Raw genomic sequence first — 23,992 nt, forward strand, 5'->3', positions numbered from 1 at the left:
CCACTCCTGGGGAAGCTCCTCACTGTACATGACATTCTTTGAGGGGTAACATTTGTTGAGACTGCCTAAATCGGCACTTCGGAGATCTGCCCGGAAGTGGATGATCATCGGTATGGACGGTTCGAGTTGATGAGGCCCGCCCGCCTGTCCGCACTGTGTGATATTCGTGTGATGCTCTCTCAATAGAGTACTCCAAAGAAGCTCTGGCCCGGAAGAAGAAGAACAAAAACGGAAGTAAGAAATTGCAGTTTCTATGAGAAATGTACGCTGCGGACCCTCATGCGCAGCGTATATTTCTCATAGAAACTGCAATTTCTTACTTCCGTTTTTGTTCTTCTTCTTCCGGGCCAGAGCTTCTTTGGAGTACTCTATCTCTCGTGACTTCCGGTGTCGACCCTCGCCGTGCTACTATTTTCCCGAGCAACCGATTTTGTGCTGGATTGCATTCTGTGGCCGTCGGCGACACAGACCTCGTGGGATGAGTGTAGGCTCCTCGTGCGATACCGTAACCTTCGCGCCGCCAAACTTCGGGTTCCAGCCTATTTGTGAAACCGGATTGAATTGAGTGATTGCAGAAAGAGCGACTCCGAGTTCTTATAACTGCATGTGAGTAGGCTCTTTCAGTCTGGATGCGCAAAGACTAGGTTATGTTATGAGAAGCTTTCCCCGGTATGGCCTTTTTACGTTACTCGTTACGTTCCGTCACGTGTTGTGTTCGGTTAAGTCCTCTTTACATGCCCAGTGTACTTCTGCCAACCGAATACCCTGTACGATATTTGCCGAAATTTCCTGGCGATGTAGACTTTCGGATTTAATTTATCTCATGTCATCATAGTACTTTGTGGTATGTGCTTGCAAGCAATGTACACCACGTGATGTATGTTTAACTGCTCATGTCGCACTAGTTTTGAAAACTGTTCCCGACGCCTTTAGTAAAGGATCATTCTGGCCGTTGCCGCTTGAAAGACAAGAGGACGATCAAAACCGGAAGTAGGGAGCGAGACTGCTTTAAGGAAGAACCGTTGACTAGTACTTCCGTTTCGTTTGTCAAGTAGTATTTGAAAGACAATAGTGCTTTAGGCGGTGATATACTGCTGAAAACTCTTAATCCTTTCAACTCATACAAGGTAGGTGTACGCCAGACCGTGTCGTGTCGTGACAGGCTTCGCGATGCTGCGCCACACACTAAATGTTTATGTAAAATTTTGACGTCGTGATTCACGATTTTAAACTTGCGTGACGTTTTGCGTAAAATTGTGCAGGAATTCTCACATATTTATGCATTTTGACGCACCATACAAGGTTGGTGTACGCCAGACCGTGTCTTGACGTAACAGGTTCCGCTATGCTGCGCCAGTTTCGACAATCCACGCCTGGCGTATATACCGTAGAACGGGGTAATATGAGACAAATTTCGAGATTCTTTGTGAATTTCCCCCTTTCAATTTCAATTTGAGGTACTGAGGTGTTCATCCCTTGTTAATTGACCATTTGGCTACACTGCTACCAAATTTCAGATTTTTAGGTGCAGTAGGGACCTTTTAATAACCCTTGGAATGCGGTCTCATATTTCCCTGCAATGTGGGGTAATATGAGACAAAAGAAAGAAATGTTAAAGAAGTATGTAGAATTAAATTACACTGTGGCAAAAAGGTACGGAAAATTCTGTTATTTTTTTGCCAGGATTCTCCGTAGCCCTCTTATTAATATTCTCCGTAGGCTCTTACAGTATTTTCCGGAGGGCCGTACAGTATTCTCCGTAGGACCGCACAGTCTTCTCCGCAGGGCCTGGAAGACTGTATAGTCCTACGGAGATCACTGTAAGGTCCTTCGGGAAATACTGTGCGGTCCTACGGAAAATACTGTAAGAGCCTACGGAGAATACTGACAAGGGGGCTACGGAGAATTACCACAAGCTGTTAACGGAATTTTCCGTAGCTTTTTGCCACAGTGCAGTTAGGCGGGTTTGGAGCTATTTAAGTTCTTTACATTCAGTTTAAAGATGATTGGAAACTATATGCAGACGATATCAAATCTGGTGGGGAGAAAAATAGGCGCCACTAAAGAGAGCTGAAAAATGTATAAGAAGTCATGAGTTGTGCCTGTCACATGAAAATACTAAACGAAGAGCATAGATGCCGGTCAGATAGTAAAAAAAAATTAGTGTTAAAATCATTAATACTTGAAATAATTAACAGTGTAGTATGTTTGGTCTCATGTTTCAAGCGAAAAGAGGTGTCTCTATTTTCCCTGCAAGGTAACAAAATTTTATTCCATCGGGAACAGGCAGCCCGGGAGTAAACATAACAGAACCAAATTTTGTCCTGATTATGTTGACATAATTGCCTACTGATTAAAACCTCGTTCGGACGAGAACCCAAGTTCTAACCGCACTGCCAAAAAATATGTGGTTTGGCACGGAAAATGTACGGAAAAGTGGGGTACAGACGGGTACGGACCTTCTGTACTGGTTCTCTGTGGTCCCCATAAGGATTTCATGTAAACGGGTACTGAAAACATGTACAGAACCTCCGTGGTTGGCACGGTACGGACGGTCCAGGTAAAAAATTGACCAGACATGTTCCGTGTAATTTCTGTACTTTTTTCTATCAGTGCGAGGTTTGTGGGGAGGTTTTTACTAACTTTAAAAAGCTTGTTAGAATTAAGAGGTTTTTCTTTTGGTTCTAAATAATCCTGGTGAGTCTCTGATAGCCTGTGTGCGTTTCTTGTGAGCTGCCACGGCCTCCTAGATCACGAAAAAAAATTCACGGTGGTCTTCTGAACAACCGCTAGAGAGCAACACGTCACAAACCTAAAAAAGTGCGCTTTGTCTCGATTTTCCTTCATGTCTCATATTACCCCGTTCTACGGTACCTACCTTGGCCTGCGGCGATAGCCTGCCTTCGGCAGGCTGCTTTGCTAGACACCAGAAATGGGCGTGATCCCCTCAAAAATTGGCATTTGGTCATTAAAATGGGATTTTACTTTGGGTCGGGCGTCCAAATGGGTTCTATTTTCGCCATCAGCGCCTCAAAAACATAGAAAACGACATGAAACTTGACAAAATGTCGATAGTGCTTAAAAAGTTGACTTTTTTCTGCCGCTTTACGTGTTTTCTGGCTAATATGTCCGAATGGATTGAGATAGATAGAAAGCTGAATTTTGGTGTGTGGCGAGTCAAGAACAAATGACCCTGCAAAATCTCAGGCAGATCGGCCGAGCTGTTCAGAAGGAGTAGTGCGCACAGACACATACGCACACACGCAGACAGTAAAAGCTTTTTAACTCCACTGGAGTAGCGGGCTTCGCTATCGCTCAGCCAATTATGCAAATTCCCCGCTTGCTCAAAATCGTGCGAGTGGCGAGTGGCACGTACAAAATTCTACATGCACATTAAGTGTGCAGTCACGACAATCCACCCCTGGCGTTAACACCTACCTGCGCCTGCGGCGCTTACTGCTTGCCTCCGACAAGCTGTCTCAGAAATTTTTGTTAAGGACTCGAACCTGGGTCGGAGGTTGAAACGGATTCCATTTTCAGTTTCAGCACCCTCTAAAACTTACGAAACGGTGTGATACTTATCATGACAACATTTGTCAGTACAGAGTTATTGTTTTGCTGTTTTGAAGGTTTTTTTGGCTAAAACGACCACATGCATTGAGATGGAGCTATTGGTGAGCCAAGCATACACCTAAGGACCCTGCCAAATCGCAGCCGAATCGGCCGAGCCGTTCAGGAGTAGTAGTGCGAACAGACAGACAGCATAAACTTTCCAACCCCACTGGAGGAACAGGCTCGCTCAGCCAATATGTGTGCGGGGTTATGTTGCCGTCGCCAGTTCCGTTTTTTGCTCTTGCTGTCTTGTGGGTCATTCTTTGTCAGATCACCACAAGCCCCAAATTTGAGGGTCTCAGATCGGCCTGGAAACCTCAAAAACTCATTAAGGGTGTTCCCCTGACCCACCCTGCAAAAGGATTTGACTGGGAAAAATTTTGCCTAATTTTAATCACATTTCTTGTTTTTAGTCTTTCGCTAAATTCTGAATTTGTCGCAGAATTTCCCCAGAGTGAACCGTTACTCGTATTCACTCCCCGTAAAGTTTTTTGTGGTCGACTAGTGATACAGAAAAAGGAAAAAAATTGCCGGCAGGTGGTCATGAAAAATTCCCAAAAATTGTTAAGAAAAACTACTAAAAATTAGTAAAAAATTGAGTTTGGCAAAATACATCGTATTAGTATGGTGATGATATTTGGTGAAAAAGTACCTCTTTACTAGTCGATCAACCCTGAAAAAGTCCCATGTCTGGCCCGGAGCTCCTTACCCTGATCGGGGCCTGAAATAGATTTCTGATGGCTCGTAAAGCTCATAGAATGGTATCGTAACCAGCCATATCATTCAGAAAGCCATTTCCAGTGTGCAATACAAATCACTTTCACTTCAAAATGATGTTTTGGTATCAAGGCAACAGTATTTGGGGTGAGGCTTGCCAATAAGCGCATATCACAAAAAAAAACACACAAAAAGAGCACAGCAAAAAAGATTTGGCACTTGACAGGCTTACTGGGGTTATCAGGAACTTTGAAATCAACAGAAGCCACCAATAACCTACAGAATGGCTTGGAATAGACCAATCATATTAACCCCTTAGTTAACCTATCTATTTCAGCACGGTCAAGTGAACATGGTTGAGTGTCCATGACACTGAGAATCTTTAAACCTCAATATTGGAAAGCATTTATGTCTATTCCTTTTCTTTCTCTTTTCACAACAACGTACCCTTCCTTGGTAAACAAACATTTTTAGCAGACGACAGCCGCCAGCCAATCAGAAAACCCGTTTCTGACGATTGACTCCGGCTTTTGTGACAAGGCTGTGAGGGGGAATGCCACCAAACGCCACAGCCACAAGTAGCCTGGTGCAGTGCAAGTTTGTGTTGTTTACATTTCTTTGGTGCTGCATTTCAATCGCCCAGGAACTGTTTCATTTTTATCATTTATGCAAAGAGTTTCTTCTGAATCTGTCTAAAAAAACCTGGTGAGGCTCATTTTGAACTTATGTGTTCAATTTTTTATAGAAACAACCAAACTTATTTGTTTACATTTTTTGTTTAGCGATTTGGAGGTTATAACCTCACTGAGGTCTGTTTTCACACAGACAATGATTTGAAGTCCCCTCCTCCAATTAAGGTGAGATGTGTGGTATTTTAATTTCATTACAGCTTTAAATTTATTTATGATTTGGTTATTTACGTTTTTATTTTCCTTTACAGAATGCCTTGTTCGGTTGGATTTGGGGATGAGCTTGTCTGCTCTGATGATCGCCTGTCACAGAAAGATTTAGGGAAGGATGACTGGCAGCTCCTAAAGATTCGGAGTGCATGTGAGGTGCTCACCTTCGTTTGCACCAATCACAAGAAAAAATATTTGGACTTTTTCACTGCACGCCACCCTAAGTGCTGTAACCCGTTAGGTTTTCACAACCCTAAGAGTACTGGACCTGGTCCATCGGGCTTTCCCAATGGAGTGAAGATTATTACCCTTCAGATGCATTATAAAAGTGAATACTGCCCTGATTTTGGTCGTCCATTGATTCCTGGTCTAATGCTTTGCAAAAGGTGCTCTACTGATGTGAGGAAATTGTTAGAAAATGTTGTCATTGAAGAAGATAAGTCAAAGAACAGACATCAACAGAAAGTACACCATCATCTTCACAGGATGTTGATTATGTCAGCAAAATGATAGAAGAAGCTGGGAGTGTGAGGAATGTCATCATGGGGCCAGAAATTCCATCAACTTCTAAGGAGAGTGAACAAAGTTTGGCTGATCGTACCCATTATTCTCCTGAAGATGTTAACAATATTATAGTTGGTCAAGTTCCTGAAGGTGGCGGTGGTGGCTGCTTGCCTCAAACCCATTCACAAGCCGCTTCTGCTGATGAGGATGTGGACCTCTCCAAGACCCTCTCAGACTTAGGTTCAACCAAGTCCGATCCTTCTTATGTGCCAAATCCACAAATCAAGGCACGAGATACAATCAACAAGTCTCTAGCACCCCTTGGAATACCTCAGATTGAGAAAAATCAGTTGTCATCAGCCCAATGTGCTGCAAAGATTAAAGAAATAAATGAGAGGTATTTGACTTTATTTCACAATGCAGGCTTCATTGTGCCAAACATTGACTCATACAAATTCAAGTATGAAAAGGTACTAGAAGCACTTAAAAGAAAGTTTAGTGTCTGTGATAATTTGAAGGACAAACTGGGTGTGCTATCAATTGCTCTTTGCTCAATGACTATTAGAGATACTCTGTCAGAATTTTCACCATTAGGTGCCACAGAGTACATGATCAGAAAAACTTCTACTCTGGTGACTGAGCAGGGAATCCTTCCCAATCCTCAACCTAGAAAAGGACATTCACTTCCAGGTTGGTATTAGAAATAGAAATCTTTTTAAACATTTTTATTATTATTAAATAATTGTTCCTTTTTATTTTTAGCTGAAACTGTGAAACTTATTCAAGACTTTTATGAAGAAGATGATATTAGCAGCCGACAAATGCCAGGGAAAAAGGACTATGTGAGTGTGAAGGTGGGAAACACTCGAGTACACATGCAAAAAAGGCTAGTGCTCTGTAACTTGAAAGAACTCCACCGTGCCTTCAAAGAAAAATATCCATCAATCAAGGTGTCATTTTCTAAATTTGCCAGTCTTCGCCCCAAACACTGTGTGCTTGCAAGTGCATCAGGAACTCACAGCGTTTGTGTCTGCAAACATCATCAAAACTTTAAGTTACTCCTGGAGGCTGCTAACTTCAAACAATTTGACAGTTCACTGAGTACATACTATGATTATATAAATGCTGTTATTTGTGACCCACCCACACCAGACTGCTACATAAATAGTTGCTGTCCAAAATGTCCAGGAACAGAAGCCTTGAAGTCAAAATTAAGAGGGATTTTGACTGACAACTTTATTGATACAGTAACATTTAATCAGTGGACTGATACTGACAGATGTAGTCTGGATACAAAGACAAAAGATTATGAAGAATTTCTGGATATGTTTATTGACCAGCTTGAGAAATTGTTGCCTCATCACTTTATTTCTAAAGAGCAGTCAAAATATTTCAAGAAACGGAAAGAAGATCTAAAGGAGGGTGAAGTTCTCACTATGTGTGATTTTGCTGAAAATTACACGTGCATTGTTCAAGACTCAATTCAGAATTATTATTGGCAAAATGATCAGGTGACTATTCATCCCTTTGTCTCATATTACAAAGAGAATGGGGAGCTGAAATCTATCAGCTCTGCAGTAATTTCTGATCACATGAAACATGACATAAGTGCTGTGTTTGCTTTTCAAAAGAAGCATATCGAATTCTTGAAAGAGCACATTTCACCGTTCCATAAAGTTATATATTTTTCTGATGGTGCAGCCCAACAATACAAAAATAGATTTAATGTATTGAATATTAGCTTTCATTTACAAGACTTTGGAGTGGATGCTGAATGGAATTTCTTTGGCACCTCACATGGCAAAGGACCATGTGATGGTCAAGCTGGAGCTTTAAAAAGAAGTGCCTACTTGGCCAGCATCAGACAAACACTAATTAGAAATCCACGAGAGTTTTTTGAATGGGCCAAGAAAGAAATCAAGAACATTCATGTACAGTTTGTTTCATCTGAAGAAGTTCAGCACACTGAAGAGCTATTAAAGAAAAGATTTATTGAAGCATTGAAGATCTTCAAAATGAGAAGTCAGCATTCAGTATTACCCCTGGGACCTGGAGAGGTGGAAACCAAAATCTTTTCTTACGCTAAAAGTGGTCAGTTTGCACCCACCATGTTGATCCGGAAACAACCATCTCTAACTGACTTGAATCCTGGACAACTTGCTTCTTTTCTCTATAATGAGAAATGGAAAATAGGGGAAGTTATTTTAGTGGACCATGAATCAGAGGAAATTTTGATGTCCCTCTTAGAAGCTACAAGAGGAAATAATTTTGTTCATGCTAATGAAGAAATTTCAGTGCCTCTTACTGAAATCCTGACAGCAGTACAGCCAGAGCCAGCGGGTGCTGGGTTCTTATTGTCAAGTAATGACATTGCAAAAATCAAATGGCAGCTAAAATCATCGCAAGGTAATGAAAAATTAAGGAAACAATCCTTTAAATTTTTCTTTAAACTATGAATCAAAGTGTATGTATTTTTTAGTCCTTATAACAAAAACTCTGTTTCTGTTTTATGTTTTGCAGCCTTGCATAGAAGCCCAGTCACTGCAACCAATGTTATTACTCAACAAACTGAAGTGACAGCAGAAAATCAGGATAGAGGTGCTAGTGAAGGTGATACAATTGTTCCAACAATAATTGCTATACCATTTAAATTTTTTGAGACTTAATTTTTTTTTTTTTGTGCAGTTTCAACTTCTGCTACAGGAAGGAAGAAAAGAAAGGAATACACCCCTCACAAAGAGCCAGCCAACAATCCACAAGGTAATGGGAAAATAATATTGGATTAGCCAAATTCATGGTATGTAATGTAATTTTTTAATCAATTTTAATTTTGTTTTCTTTTCGGGAAAGAAGCAAAAATCAAAAAAAAACATCAAAAAAAAATTTTAAGGAATAAAAGTTGAGTTTTTGAACCCAAACTAGTGTAGGCGTTAAATGATTTACAAGAACATGCTGAAACCACTGCTATTTGTTACATTTGAATACCGTTCAATGCACTTTTTGGCAAGCCTCACCCCAAATACTGTTGCCTTGATACCAAAACATCATTTTGAAGTGAAAGTGATTTGTATTGCACACTGGAAATGGCTTTCTGAATGATATGGCTGGTTACGATACCATTCTATGAGCTTTACGAGCCATCAGAAATCTATTTCGGGCCCCGATCAGGGAAAGGGAGCCCCGGGCCAGACAGGGGACTTTTTCAGGGTTGATCGACTAGTAAAGAGGTACTTTTTCACCAAATATCATCACCATACTAATACGATGTATTTTGCCAAACTCAATTTTTTACAAATTTTTTAGTAGTTTTTCTTAAAAATTTTTTGGGAAATTTTTATGACCACCTGCCGGCAATTTTTTCCTTTTTCTGTATCACTAGTCGCCCAAAAAAAACTTTACGGGGAGTGAATACGAGTAACGGTTCACTCTGGGGAAATTCTGCGACAAATTCAAATTTAGCGAAAGACTAAAAACAAGAAATGTGATTAAAATTAGGCAAAATTTTTCCCAGTCAAATCCTTTTGCAGGGTGGGTCAGGGGAACACCCTTAATGAGTTTTTGAGGTTTCCAGGCCGATCTGAGACCCTCAAATTTGGGGCTTGTGGTGATCTGACAAAGAATGACCCTTGTTCTTTGATCGGCGACGGCCAGAGTGCTCAATTCGGTAGCTATTATTACGTATGCCGAAAAATAGGATCTACTCGCCAGTTTTGGTTTCTGAAACGTTTAGTGGGTCATAAACTACGAGGTGCCCTTAAAGCCCAAGAAATCACTGATATCGAAAAACCCCAAACCCTATCTGGCTATTCCAATTTTGTGACAATCTCACTTATTTAGTGCGTACCACTGTGTCTCACGTTACCAGTGTGAGCCACGTTTGTCCCAAGTCCTTGCAACTGTGACACGGTTTGTCTTACTCCTGTAAGCGTGTCATTGAACCGGCAGCAAGTGTGGGACAAACCGTGTCTCACACTTGCAAGCGTGAGACATCGTGCTTTGCACTGAGACTGTCTCGTACTTGCAATTACAGTGCACTCTACCAAAAATGTCCTGTAAATGCCGTTAATTTATTACCAGTTTTCACTGTAGGTCAATTCACAGCGTTTACTGTGATCTGCTCACGGGATTCACTGTGATCTTGTTCGCGGTGTTCACTGTGATCTGGTTCCCCGTAAACACTGTGAGTTTGACGCCGCTAAGCACCGAAGTACTGCAAAACAGGCTCCAATTCACGGGGTTTTCTGTGGCCAGATCACAGTGAACACTGTAAAACCCAGATCACAGTGAACGCCGTGAACTAGTTCACAGCAAACGCCGTGAATTGCATAACAGCAAACATTGGTAATAAATTAAAGGCGTTGGCAGGACATTTTTTGTAGAGTGTGTAAGCTTTCACGGAGATCTACGTTTTTCACTGAAAGTTGTCAGGAAACGCAACAGTGTACTCAGGTGACTTCTTTTCAGCTGCATTAATTGCAAGGCATGCTCTACAAATCGAAGAGCGTACATTGTATGCTCCCAAATGGAGCATGCCTGCAAGCACGCTCTACCTAGCGCATGCCTGCCAGGCATGCACTTACTTGTGCATACATGCCAAGTACACGGCAACTGAAGCATGCATCTAGTGCCTAAGGGATACACTGAGAAAACCTTACAAACTATTTTGGGCCTTACAAAGAAAAGTAGTTTGTATAACAAAGTATTTTGAGCATACGTAAGCTTAAAAAGAAAATACTTCGTAATTTACGAACTATTTCTTCGTTTAACAAAGTATTTTAGTTTGTTATACGTATGCTCAAAATACTTCGTAAGGTTTTAAGAGTGTTGGGAGTTGCCTGCATCAGGAAGCGTGTACCTGGCATGTATGCACTAGTAAGTGCATGCTTGGCAGGCATGCGCTAGCTAGAGCGTGCTTCCAGGCATGCTCCACTGCAGGAAATAACCACAACAAAAGTAAACAAATTTCTGGCAAATTTTTTATCAGGTACTTAGTGCACTTATCAAGTACAACAATTGTTGTACAAAGTACAATGGAACCGGCATGAGGAATGCTGTGCAGTCCAGGGCTCGCTGTAGTTTGTACAATTCTCGTTGTACTTTCTACAATCCCTGTTGTACTTTTTTTTGTACAGTTTCTGTGGTACTTTTGTTGTACTATCTACACTTTTTCTTACAGTGTCCAGTTAGAGCATACAATGTACGCTCTTCGCTTTGAAGAGTGCTTGGGTGTGTTCTCAACTGGGTACCCTCTCCGAGGCGTAAACTGTTATAATGACAGTGCCCTAGAGGTGCGCTCAAATGAGAACGCGTTCTACAGAGCCTAGTTCTGAGGACGACACTGTTGGGTTGGCCGAATTCTGCTAAATATTTCAAATCTTTGTTCTCCAGCGAGCTCCTGGTGGCTCAACGCCATGGACACGCTGCCTCCAGAACTGGTGGTGTGCATCTTCGGGAAGCTGCGCTGCCCGCTGACGCTGTTGGACGTGGTGCCTCTGGTCTGCAAGCAGTGGCGCAACCTCTCAAAGGATCCCCTGGCCTGGGCCAGTGCCGAGCTTGCCTGGGACGGCACGGACCCCAAGGCCCGCAAGGCTTCCGGGCTGCGCTTCGGCAGCATGCGTCTCGCCGACTCCAGCGGCGATGAAGACGATGACGGTAAGGGACGCTCTCCTCAGCCAACCGAGTGTACGCGGGAAAAACGGAACCTGGTTTTCGCAGGAGGCCAGTGGTGAAGACATAGGTCATTTCCAGGGAGTTCCTGGGAAAGCCAGGAACAGTTTTCACCGTGATGTTTTTGCGTCCGTTTAGTTGATTTTCATTGTGGCTTGGAGCACATCTTACCACGTACTCAAATTTGCTCTGTTGAGTGCCACTCAGCAAACTGAAGTGTGTACATAGTACACTCTTATTAGAGCATACTTACAAGTACACTCTTACTTACAGCAGACTTGCTAGGCACACGCTAAAATAGAGTGTGCCTGGCAAGTACACACTAAAATACACTCGATTAGTCCCATCTAAAAGCATGGGCCAGTTTAAGTGTACTTGCCAGGTACACTTTATTTGGCGTGTACACTTCAAACCTAACTGTCTACTGAGTACACACTTACAAAAGCGTGCTTGCAAGTACACACTTACAAACGCATGCGTGGCAAAGTACACACTTACAAATGCATGCTTGGAAGTACACACTTACAAACGCATGCTTGACGCCGTAAAACTCCATGCGTCAAGCATGCGTTTGTAAGTGTGTACTTGCAAGCACGCATTTGTAAGTGTGTACTCAGTAGACAGTTAGGTTTGCAGTGTACATGCAATGTACACTCTATTTTAGCGTGTACCTAGCGCGGCGGTTCCCAAACCCTTTTTTAGCCCCCGACCCCCCAAAATCCTTCCAAAATTTTCGCGACCCCAGGAACAAAATTAAGCGACCCCATCTTTTTTTCGGGGGGAGGGGGATTTTTTTCGAAAATGAACTGTCACATTTTGAATTTTGACCGAATTTAGAGGGTTTGAGTGTATTTAAAATAGAGGGCCAAAATTTGTAATAAGCCAACTCGCGACCCCACGCGACCAGATAGCATGCCGCGACCCTACAAAAATTTTCCGCGACCCCAAATGGGGTCGCGACCCCGGGGGTGGGAACCCCTGACCTAGCAAGTATGCTGAAAATAAGAGTGTGCTATGTACACACTTAAGTTTGCAGAGTATATTTCCCATTATTAGTGTATAAATGTTCAAACTAAGGTTACTGGGATCAAAAAATTATTTTTTTCTGTTCTCATCAGTGTCCGCGGCGTGGGAGAAGTTGAAGGAGGACAGCCTCCGCGTGTCGACGGCTGACGCGGCGCGCATTCTGCTCCACGCCCCCGCACTGAACTGCATCAACTTCTGCGCGGACATGCCGGAGAAGGGCATGAAGCGGCTGGTGAACGCGCTGCGCCGCAGCAGGACTGTCGTGACGCAGTACTTCACGGTTAGTGTCTCCTCCTCCATTTCCCGAAGGGGAGGTTCTGGTGGAAATCTCCCTCTCTTGTCACTTTCTTCCACATAGTTTTGTTTTGCTAAATAGGATCTTACCTTCAAGGGGTAAAATCTACATTTGGGTAGTTTTTTCTCAAATCGCACGACCCCGAAATCGATGTCTCGGATTCGGACCAAACTTGGGGGACTCATTGCTTGGGTCACCAAAAACCCAAATTTCTGACCCCCAAAAATTTTTTTTGCTCTAAAAAAATTTTTTCCCCCAAAAGTGTTTAAAAAAAGGACCAAAAAACGAATTTTCGTCCAATTGACCCTACATTGTGCAAAGTTGTTTTTTCAACGTCTTTTTATCTTATTTTATCCCATTTTTTCCTATCCCACTCAGAAATGATTTTTAACACCACTAAAAACATGAAAAAAGACAAAATTTTAAGTTTTCTTGAATACTCAAAAAATGCATCCGAATTTTTCATGAAAATTTGTTTTTAAAATTTATCTTTTTGGGCCTCTAACATGTGTCAAAAAAATTTGGGGGAGTTAAATTTGAATTTCCTTCAAAATAATTTTTTTCCACTTTTTTCAAAGAAAATTTTTACTGAAATGACTCAATTTTTCAAGTTTTTAGCAAGACTATTTAAGTCTCATGGCTCCTGGGTCCTCCTGGATGGGCAGGGATGTTGGAAATGTATTACTGAGTAGAAGTAGCTTCAAGATTTTATTTTTTAAATTTTTTTAGATGGTTGAAGGCAATACCGGTAAGTTGCCCCAGACTCCGGCCCATAGGCCCCGATCCGACCCCGACCCGGTCCCGACTTGGCCCCGACCCGGCCCAGACCCGGCCCAGACCGGGCCCAGACCCGGGAAAGACCCGGCCGAGACCCTCAAAGACCCGGCCGACACCCGGCGCCCATAGGAATCCGGCAAAACCTTGGCTAAGCCCCGGCAGAGTCCGACCGGGGCCGGGCCCAAATCCGGCCACGGTGTAAGAGTGCACCACCCAAAGAGTGGTCTCCCTACACCGTAAGTCCGGACTGGGGCGGGTTCCGCCGGGCACAGTGTAGGTAGACCACTCTTCGGGTGGTGCACTCTTACACCGTGGCCGGACTTGGCCGGTCGGTCGGACTCTGCCGGGGCTTAGCCAAAGGGTTTGCTGGATTCCTAAGGGCGCCGGGTGTCGGCCGGCCCGGCCCCTTGGCCGAGTCTGAGCGGGTCTTTGCCGGGGGTCGGCCCGGGGCGGGGTTGGGTCTGGGCCCAAGTCGGGACCGGGTCGGGGTCGGATCGGGGCCTAAGGGCCGGGACTTCGTTGGAGTCTAGGGGAACTTACCGGTATTGCCTGTCAACCATTTAAAATAATTAAAAAAAACATCTTTAAACTACTATTACTCAGTAAACATTTCCAACATCCCCGCCCACCCCGGAGGACCCAGGGGCCATGAGACTTGAATAGTCTTTCTAAAAACTTGATAAATTGAGTCATTTCAGTGAAAATTTTCTTTGAAAAAAATGGGAAAAAAAATTTTTTTGAAGGCAATTCAAATTTAAATCTCCCAATTTTTTGACACATGTTAGAGGACCAAAAGATGAATTTAAAAACAAATTTTCATGAAAAAATTCGGATGCATTTTTTGGGTATTCAAGAAAAAGTTAAAAAAATTTTCGTTTTTCATGGTTTTTTGTGGTTTAAAAATCATTTCTGATGGGAAATAAAATAGGATAAATAAAATCAAAAAACGTTGAAAAAACAACTTTGCACAATGTAGGGTCAATTGGACGAAAAATTTGATTTTTGGTCCATTTTTTAACACTTTTAGGGGAAAAAAAAAATTTTTAGAGCAAAAAAAAAAATTTTGGGGTCAGAAAATTGGTTTTTGGGGACCCAAGCAAGAGTCCACCAAGTTTGGTCCGAATCCCAGACATCGATTTCGGGGGTCGTGCGATTTGAGAAAGAACTACCCATTTGCTCTTAATTGAGCCAGGAAGAAAGGAATATCTTGTAAACTCCAGAGTGGTATTATTTTGCCTCAGGTTTGCATCATTAGCCCAATTGTTAAACTCAATTACTTGCAGTTAAAGAGAAAATCCACATGGAAACAGGTCAGAACTCAACCTAAGCCCCTTGTAGAGTCTCAATTTTATCGGAATATAAAGACAACTCAACCGTAGCAGTAACGCTCTCTGAAAAACTTGCCAACTATTTGATCCTTGATCCAGGAAGCGGAAGAAGGGGATAACTCAATTTTGGCCATTTTCCAGGAGAAACCAAAAACTGTTAGCAGAGAAAATTAAAACAAAACAAATGAATGTTGTAGATGTTAATAATTTCAAAAAGCATTAGTAAAATTTTGAAAGAAAAAATCAAAAGTGTAAGGTCACTTAGTAGAGGATTTCTGCGACTTATCACTTTCCCTTGAAATGGAAAACAGAGTCAGCTCACCTTATATTTCCTAAACAAAGAGGAATTTGGAGACAAGTCAAGTGGAACAATAGTATGCATAAAGTGTATGTTACTCTGGTGTATTTTTTGGACTCAGCTCTTTTTTCCAAATTGAAGATTCTGTTTACACTAGATTTATAAAAATACAAGTTGAGTTATATCCTTTTGCCAATTTGTAAACGGACTCATGTCGACTTCGGTTGAGTTATCTCCATTTTCCAATGAAATTTAGACCGTAAAAGGGGTTAAGGTGAGTTAACCCTTTTTCCGTATGGATTTTCTCCTAAACTGCTTGCAATTAAGTCAAATAATTTGGTGTAATGATGTAAACCCTTCTAAGGCACAATAATATAATAAAAACTCAATTTTGGGATAAGTCAAGTTATTCCCTTCTTCCGCTTCCTGGATCATTTAAGGCCTCACAAACAAAAGTAGCTTGTCATAACAAATTATTTTGAGCAAATGTAAGGCAGGGGGTGGCAACGCTGTACACGTATGCTGACGCCATGTTCGACCCCCCCTTAAATCATGGTTCTTTTCAAGGAGATACTCTCTGAACCCAGCAAAGGAATCGAATGAAACTTGAGTGCGGCATCAAGTTAAAAGGTCATATTGAAGTAATAATTAAACGAGAGCACACTTACGATCAATTCACTCCTTGAAACCGCATCGCGAAAACAAGAGAAAAATAGGGTTTTGTTAAAATCGCTACAAGAAAAGTGTCTACTTATATTAACAAAACGTTAATCTTGGAAAGTTTTTGAGTTTTTGAGTTGAAACCTGGCCTAAACACTTCCTCAGTTCATATGTTATCGTAATGAAAAAACAGCTTGGCTCTAATGTACTTAGTTCTTTGGATCTCGTCGAAGTAAACTAATGTGCAAGGGGCGGCCGAACATGGCGTCAAGAAAGATGCAGGGCGTTGCCACCCCCTGTGTAAGGTAAGAAAATACCTCGTGATTCACGAACTATTTCTTCGTAGATCAAAGTAAATGAGTTTGGCCAATGTATGCTCAAAATATTTCGTAAGGTTTTAAGCGTGCGTGCTGAGAGTGTCTTTTTTAAATAACCCTGGAACTAGTCAGTTCTCTCTCAAATTCGTCTTCTTATTTCTTTTGGACTGTGAAGGTTTCTTCCTTTTATATGTGAGTCTTGAGCAGACTTCGGTAACAGTTTACGTTGGGTGAGATGTGACAGGCCTTTGGGGTTGTGCTTGCAGGTCCACGAGATGACCTCCTGGCACATGACGCTGCGTGGCCGCTCGGCCCTGCTGGACATGATGTGGCGCAGCCGCAACCACTTAGTTGGGGCCACGGTGCAGCTCAGCAGACAGGTAGGTGCACCAGAATGTCACAAGAAATTTCGAAATTTGTGTCACGTGTGTTTGAATGACTTGACCATGCGTTTGAGTGGGTTGCAAACTCAACAGTGTGCTCAGCACACTCTGTTCAGCGTGTACTCGCAAGTACACTCCGACAAAGTGTCACGTTCATTTGGATGTGAATCGGCCAAAAATCAGCTTGTTCACATTCAAACGAATGTGACACAATGCTCGAACGAATGTGACATATTGTCACGTTCGTTTCAACGTGATGTCACCTACACTGCAAACCTAACTGTCAGACCATTATGACCACGTATTTGTGAAGTTTCCCCACCAGAATCTGTACTCTTGCACCTAAACAAGGCATCGACTCTCCGCAGGCGTGCTCGATTCCAATTTCTTATTCTTTTGTGTTGTCTTTTTATTTCAGGAGGATATCTCTGACGACGTGCCCGCCTCCAAGCGAGGCCCCCTGCGTGACAGTCAGGGCCGCACCGTGCTGGACGTGCTGGCCCAGATGCCCACCCTGGAGTGCCTGTCACTGGACGCCTCCTGGTGAGTGCACATTTTCAGCCTCGTATGGACCGTTCATCTCTAGCCAAAAAGTTTTTGGTGAAAACGGAATTCGTACTTTTCACTTTTTCACTTCGTACGATTTGTTCATTATTGGGTATTTCGTTCATTACCCTACCATTAACTTTTAATTATAGTTTATAATTTATATTTAATCTGTTCAAAATTTTATAAAGAAACGATCGAAATTGTGCATAGTAAAAAAGACATTAGTACAGTTTATGTCTGGTTTAATAACTTTGTAAGCAGCAGAACTCGTAGCGTTTGGAATATCCGAGAAGTCCACCACTCTGGTACTCGTGTGTGTGTGTGTGTGTGTGTAGACTTCGTCCAGTAATCGTTGGTAATCTCACGTCAAAAGTGGCTATTTTCGCTGTTTTTACCAGATTTTGGGGGTTTTCTTGTGAAAATGGGCCAAAATGCTCTGAGCTGGCCAATATAATTCAGTTTTTTTTATTATTCTCTCTACGTGATCAGGCACAACCCTGAGCTGAGTGGTGGGCCCCTCGAGAATGTCAGTGTGCACATTGAACTCGGCTTTGTCCGGCAGGGACTACCCGTACGCTGGCGAGCTGAGAGGCAAGCTGCCCCGGCTCCGCAAGCTGTTCATGAACCGCGGCGACGGCGGCATCTGCGGGGAGCGCCTCGTGTGCGACCTCATTGACGGCGCTGCTGCCACACTGGCCGGGCTGGACCTCAACAGGGACTACGGCCGGCCGCAGGACTCCATTCTGAGGCACCCCAGGTAAGTCTGACACTGCTAGTTGAACGGGAAGACTTCGCGTCACAGCATGGTGAGACATGTAGTCTCGTCAAATTTTGCTCTGACATGACAGCGTCGCCGAAACACGGCAGAAGAGTGAAAAAAATGACGTATTGACTCTCTATTTTCACTTTTCAGCCTTATTTACAAAAAAACTGGAACTCACTTTCCAAAAAGGGCGACGGTGTGAACTAGATATATGTGTCAAGTATCCTGTACAGAATACCTGGACCTGGAGATCAATTACACTGTTAAAAAAAATATGAAAATTCAGACTGATTTCGTCTTACTTGGTGGTCTGAATCGTAAATTCATAAAATGGTACGAATATTAAGACCAACTGTCTGAAAAGTTTGACCTGTTGTCTGAAATTTGAATTTAGACTAGCAAGTCAGAATATTTAGAGCGATGGCTATCAAGTTTTGTACATTGTCGTCCGAAAACTAAATTCATACTAGTGAAATCGGAAAACGAGTGAAAAAACCCCGTCCCCTTTGTACATTTTTCGATTTTCTCAGAACTTTTATCAACACTACTGTTGTATTTCAAATAATATTTACGTTTAGTGTCGTAAAAGCATAGAGAATGTTTCAGAGCTCCGAAATGGACACTTGTTGCTCTATCCGCTAGGTGGCACTAGTGTCGCATGGATGATCTTTTGGAGCTAAAATTGCCACTTGAAGGCGAAATTGCGAATATTTTGTTACAAACTTATTCCAAGTGATTGTCTGAAAGGGCATGAGCGCACCAAAGCAAGATTCAGGTTAATAAGTGCAGTATAAGCTAAATAACAAAGAATACAATTTCACTCTCGCGCATGGCCACGGGTCGGCGCGTGGTTGGGCTAAGGCCGCTCTCCCTCGCAATTCAGCAGTCACCTCTAGCCTCTTCACTCCCTTTGCAAGAAGGAGCCTGCTGCCGTGTACTTAATTTTTGAGCCGAGACGATCCGCTGAGCGTCTGCGATAAACCGATGGCAAAAGTTCGCCGATTTGTGCTCTACTCTACAGAGTGGCATTGTTTAGTGCGACTGTTCAATGTCTTCGTACAACTTAGTCTGATAAAATAGACCGACTGGTATCATTTTTCATACAACATGTTGATTTGAAAATTCAGACTAACGTCGTCTGAAACTTTCAGACCGCGAAGTATGAAAGTTTTGGTATGAAAATTCAGACTGAATGTAAGTAAATCGACTTCTTACAAAAAATTATGAATTTTCAGTAATTTTTTTTAACAGTGTACTTTTCGAGAAAACGTGCGCACCGCAGGTTGGCAGCGTTGTTTTTTGGCCGAAGTTTTCTACACTCATAGGGTACTTGGGTTAAATGTCTGGCTGAATTTGGAATCTATAAGGAACACATTACAAGACAAAATTAAACTCCTTAAGGTAGGAAAGAGTTTTCAATGAAAACGAGGCACTTTAAAAAAAGGGGCTTCAATGGGTATTTCCCATCTTAAGAGTATGTGCATGAAAAGTGCTGAATAATGTGTGGAAAAGTCCAAAAAGTCCACAAGAATAAGTGTGTTGAAAGGTACGAACAAAAACTCCCTTCATATAATGCTTGCGACGTTTCCTTCGTATTATAGGAAATTTCTTCGTCACATATTCGGAGTGTGGCGCGCGAACTACCACACACTAAATGTTAAGGTAGAAATTTGTACGTGCAACTTTGCTCGATTTTGTGCATACGTTGAATTTGCGTAATATCGTGCGTAAAGATGCATACATTTGTTCACATTCACGCTTAAGGGGGCACACCAGTGAAAATCGTCAAATTTTTGCCTTCTCTTTTATTTTATCTTAATTTTCTGCTATTCATCCCGAGTCGAATGCCGCAAACCCCACCCCGAAATTCCGATCACTTTGGCTTGTGCACATTTTTGAAGTTGCTAAAAAGGTAATTATTTTTGCATATTTTTGACCAATTGTCAACGTTCAGGTTTTTCAATTGACCTTCAATTACAAAACCCTTGAAGCACCCAAACGCAGTTGAAAAGAGGAACATTTTGGCGCAAACTGAACTAAAATACGTCAAAAGACGCATTTATAATCCGAAAAAAACACGTCAAATCTATGTTTTCAATTATAGGGCTTTTTCTCAAAACACCTTTTTTGAACCTTTGTGCCACTCTCACGGGCGCAAAAATTAAGATAATTTAATGCGGTTTGCGGCAAAATGTTCGTTACACTTGCGTTTATGGTCTGAACCTCGGAAATGGCCATCCCATAAATAGGACGTGAGCTGCAGCCATGAAAGTGTGAAAAAATTGGTTAAAAAATTTGTTTCTATTTTTGCCTTCTGAAAAACAAATTCGAAATCATTCTTTTTGCATGCCCGTGGTTCAGACCATAGCCACATGTGTCCTGTTGAGAAATTTTCAAATCCCGTGCGCGAAACTCAATCCAGAGAGGCGGAATCGTGGCAGGAGTGAGGCAAGGTCACAGAAAAACGAAGTGCACTAGCGCTTCATCTTGCCATCGCCACCTCGCTCTCCCGTACTGATTTTCCTTTTCTTTGACATAATTTTGAGCCAAGAATAAAATATCAATCGAATACAACGGTTACTTTTCTCAGAATGATCGTTTTTCGAAACCTCTGCATTTTCACTGGTGTGCCCCCTTAATTATGCACGACGGTACACGGGTTTAAAATCATGCATCACCACGTACGATATTGTACATTAACATTTAGAGTGCAGGTTCCTGAAGCAGTAAGCAGTTAGCCTGACTCCGTTGGCTCGCCCTCAGGATCCCGGACTACCGCGCCGCCGTGACGCCGGCGCTGATGGCCAGTGTGGCGGGCTGCAAGCGCCTCTCGTTCCTGGAGGGCCCCGCGGCCCTCGCCCCGCACCTGCCCAGCATGCCGGCCCTCGCCGAGCTCGTCCTGCACCTGTACCCGGAGCGGCAGCGCGCCGAGGAGGCAATCAAGCGCGTGTTCGACGCCTGCGAGCGCGTCGCCAAGCTCACCTTCCTGGAGCTGTGGGTCAACAGGGACAACGACGAAGAGTGTAAGTTGACTTTTAGGCAACTGATGTGATAAACTATTCGTTAGAACTCTACAAACCGTAGTGTGTTCTCAGTATGCGTATACACTGTCATCCATTTTGCAATACGTTTACTACAATTTTTCTGCGATGGAGCCGAGTTTGCGATTCCCACGAATTATCGCCCCCTGGAGTGCAATGATTAAATTTTTGCATGTTTCTTTTTGCAATATCTACTCCTCATTTTTGCAATAAAAGTGCGCAACTTTTGTAGTACTCTTTATCACATTTTTTTGCGGTAACGTTTGTTGTCATTATCTCATGAAAGTAACACGTTATTGCAAAATTTTGCCACGAAATTTTTATTGCAGATTTACAGTAGCCATTATGGCCAAAGAAAATCCAGGGGGTGGAAACAGCCTAGTGCGCGCGTGAAGCTATGCGCGCCGCTCGGGCCGGCAAGGAGCGGCTGGGCCGCGCGGCCGAACCAAATTAAACAGAACTTTGTCAAAACTGCATCGAACTGAGTAAACGAGGTCATTTTTAGATTCTACGCAAAATTTCCTATCCGTGAGTGACAATGGAATGGACTTTTGGATATGTGAAACAGTTCTAAAATCAATTTGAAAACCAAATTTACGGCACCAGACAGCCGACTTGAAGTTTCCCTTTCACTAAAAAAGCTATTTCCGTTCGTTTTAGGTCCATACATACAGCGAGCCGATTGTTGGCCACTATTTTCCGGGTTGCGTGGTACACTTGGAACGCCAATACGACTTCTGTAGCAGAAATGCCGATCCAAACACTAATTTCCATTTTTGGTCCAAAATTGTATTTTGCAACTTTGGAGGTTAAAAGCACAGTTTATAGTAGGTTTCTCAGCATTGTCAACCTCACTAAGCAACCCAGAATTCAATTCTCTATCGCCCTGCTGTGTTGGACTTGCTAAAGGAGGTCAAACTTCTAATTGAAACGAAAAGGCCCGAAGCGCTGCAAAACCGCCAAAACAGTTCAAGTATTTTGTGGAGCTTAATGTGTGAAAACTATTTCTCAGATTGTAAATCCAACCACACCACCTTGTAGGCCAGCCAATCCTACAGCTCCATTGTAAGTTTCATCGCAATCGGAGACCAAAAGTGAAGGCGGCAGAATATATTTTAAAGTAAGCTGCAAAAATCTGCCGCAGCGATTTCTCATACTTGCGCCCGCTCGACCAATCAACCAAACTGATGGGATTTACAATTATTATTGCTGTCTTTACTCTTGGTCTCCGATTGCGATGAAACTTACAATGGAGCTGTAGAATTGACTGGCCTACAAGGCGGTGTGGTTGGATTTACAATCTGAGAACTAGTTTTTACACATTAAGCTCCTCAAAATACTTGAACTGTTTTGGCGGTTTTGCAGCGCTTCGGGCCTTTTCGTTTCAATTAGAAGTTTGACCTCCTTTTGCAAATCTAACACAGCAGGGCGATAGAGAATTGAATTCTGGGTTGCTTAGTGAGGTTGACAATGCTAAGAAACCTATTTCAAACTGTGCTTTTAACCTCCAAAGTTGCAAAATACAATTTTGGACCAAAAATGGAAATTAGTTTTTGGATTGGCATTTCTGCTACAGAAGTCGTATCGGCGTTCCAAGTGTACCACGCAACCCGGAAAATAGTGGCCAACAATCGGCTCGCTGTATGTATGGACCTAAAACGAACGGAAATAGCTTTTTTAGTGAAAGGGAAACTTCAAGTCGGCTGTCTGGTGCCGTAAATTTGGTTTTCAAATTGATTTTAGAACTGTTTCACATATCCAAAAGTCCATTCCATTGTCACTCACGGATAGGAAATTTTGCGTAGAATCTAAAAATGACCTCGTTTACTCAGTTCGATGCAGTTTTGACAAAGTTCTGTTTAATTTGGTTCGGCCGCGCGGCCCAGCCGCCCGGCCGCTCCTTGCCGGCCCGAGCGGCGCGCATAGCTTCACGCGCGCACTAGGCTGTTTCCACAAATGTGATAAGATTTTTATTTTAAAAATAGAACGTGGTTATCGCAGTTTAAATGACAGTGTACAGATGCATACTTGGATAAGTTCACATCTACACATACATACAAAGCTCATTACACATCTACAGATGCGTACTTAGCTAATACACATAACACATGCATACCTAACTTACCCAAGTATGCATCTATATACACTGATAGAAATTAGCTCCGAAATGTTATGGAGAAAAACCCTATAATCACGTTCATGGAGACTCCGTTCAGTTTCCACCTTTTTTCGGGGAGTTTCTCTCAGGGCTTAAAAAAATGTTCTTCGGAGTGGGTCCTGATGGGAGTTAAAATGCACGTCATTTCTCAGTTGTGTTAAAGAGGGCTTCGCCGAGGCATTCTTAAGTCTGAAATGGCAAAAGAAGGGACAATCTCCTTGGAGCTCATTTGCCCTAAATCCTGTACGTTTCCCCTAATATTATGAAATCTGAGCTAAAAACGGAAGGGGTTACCTTTCCCTTATTTTTTAACTGGTTACAAACCTTTTTGTCGTCATTTCCTGATAGTGAAGCATGCATTTTTGTTCAAAATGCCGAGACTTTTGGGACAAAGCTTGTTGTTGTGGTGAGCTCCATGCAGAAGTTTCAGTAACACTCCGCAATTTTTCAATTTTTCTCGAAAATTTCTGACAGCAAATTCAGGACTGGAGTTGTCACGAAACCTGATTTGGATATTTCTCACTTTCGGCAAATCAGAGACGTCAAAACTACCCCGCAACGTGTGAATCGCTCAGCGGACTATCAGCCCTCGTACGACGCGAAGTTGAGTGCTTTCATTTTTTGTTGCAGGCTTCCTAGTCGAGGCGCGATGGCACGAACTGAAGAATGAAGAACTTCGTTGCAAGAAGTTGGTAAAGGACTTCAAAACGAAGCGCCCTACCGTGGAACTGAATTTTAACTTTCATTAGGCGATGTGTGGCCTGATAGTTTTCTAGTTGACCGTTTAGCTGTCTCTAAGTTTGTTTCCCTAAGTGTGAAATATTCATGAGATCGTGCGCCTTGATTTCTATTTTCTTTTCACTGTTGGCTCGTATGCCTTCTTTTTATGACGGCCATTGCGTTTGTATTAATATTCTTTTTTTTTTTAAATATCCTTTTTGTTGTTCATGAGGATCTCTGTAATAAAGGTCTGAAATTGATTTGGCGTTTCTGTGAAA

The 23,992-nt window shown here is 42.5% G+C and overlaps 1 protein-coding gene across 1 annotated transcript; it reads left to right on the forward strand.

Annotated features, from left to right (window-relative positions):
* The first annotated feature begins 813 nt into the window (after positions 1–813).
* On the forward strand, positions 814–23,992 carry LOC117647309. Its single transcript, XM_034389016.1, has 9 exons — positions 814–844; positions 934–990; positions 11,121–11,384; positions 12,518–12,705; positions 16,367–16,480; positions 16,902–17,026; positions 17,595–17,789; positions 20,559–20,818; positions 23,625–23,992. The coding sequence occupies exons 3-9, from the start codon at positions 11,144–11,146 to the stop codon at positions 23,741–23,743; spliced, it is 1,242 nt and encodes a 413-aa protein (XP_034244907.1). The 5' UTR covers positions 814–844; positions 934–990; positions 11,121–11,143; the 3' UTR covers positions 23,744–23,992.

Source organism: Thrips palmi, unplaced genomic scaffold, assembly GCF_012932325.1.
Source record: "Thrips palmi isolate BJ-2018 unplaced genomic scaffold, TpBJ-2018v1 HiC_scaffold_2, whole genome shotgun sequence".
Taxonomy (NCBI): domain Eukaryota; kingdom Metazoa; phylum Arthropoda; class Insecta; order Thysanoptera; family Thripidae; genus Thrips; species Thrips palmi.

What these genes read in the sequence shown, in the direction of transcription:
- LOC117647309 (XM_034389016.1), top strand. Translation starts at nt 11,144, where the DNA reads ATGGACACGCTGCCTCCAGAACTGGTGGTGTGCATCTTCGGGAAGCTG. An exon ending in CTGTCACTGGACGCCTCCTG is followed by an intron (nt 17,027 to 17,594) that starts GTGAGTGCACAT and finishes TTTGTCCGGCAG; the next exon opens with GGACTACCCGTACGCTGGCG. An exon ending in CAGGGACAACGACGAAGAGT is followed by an intron (nt 20,819 to 23,624) that starts GTAAGTTGACTT and finishes TTTTTGTTGCAG; the next exon opens with GCTTCCTAGTCGAGGCGCGA.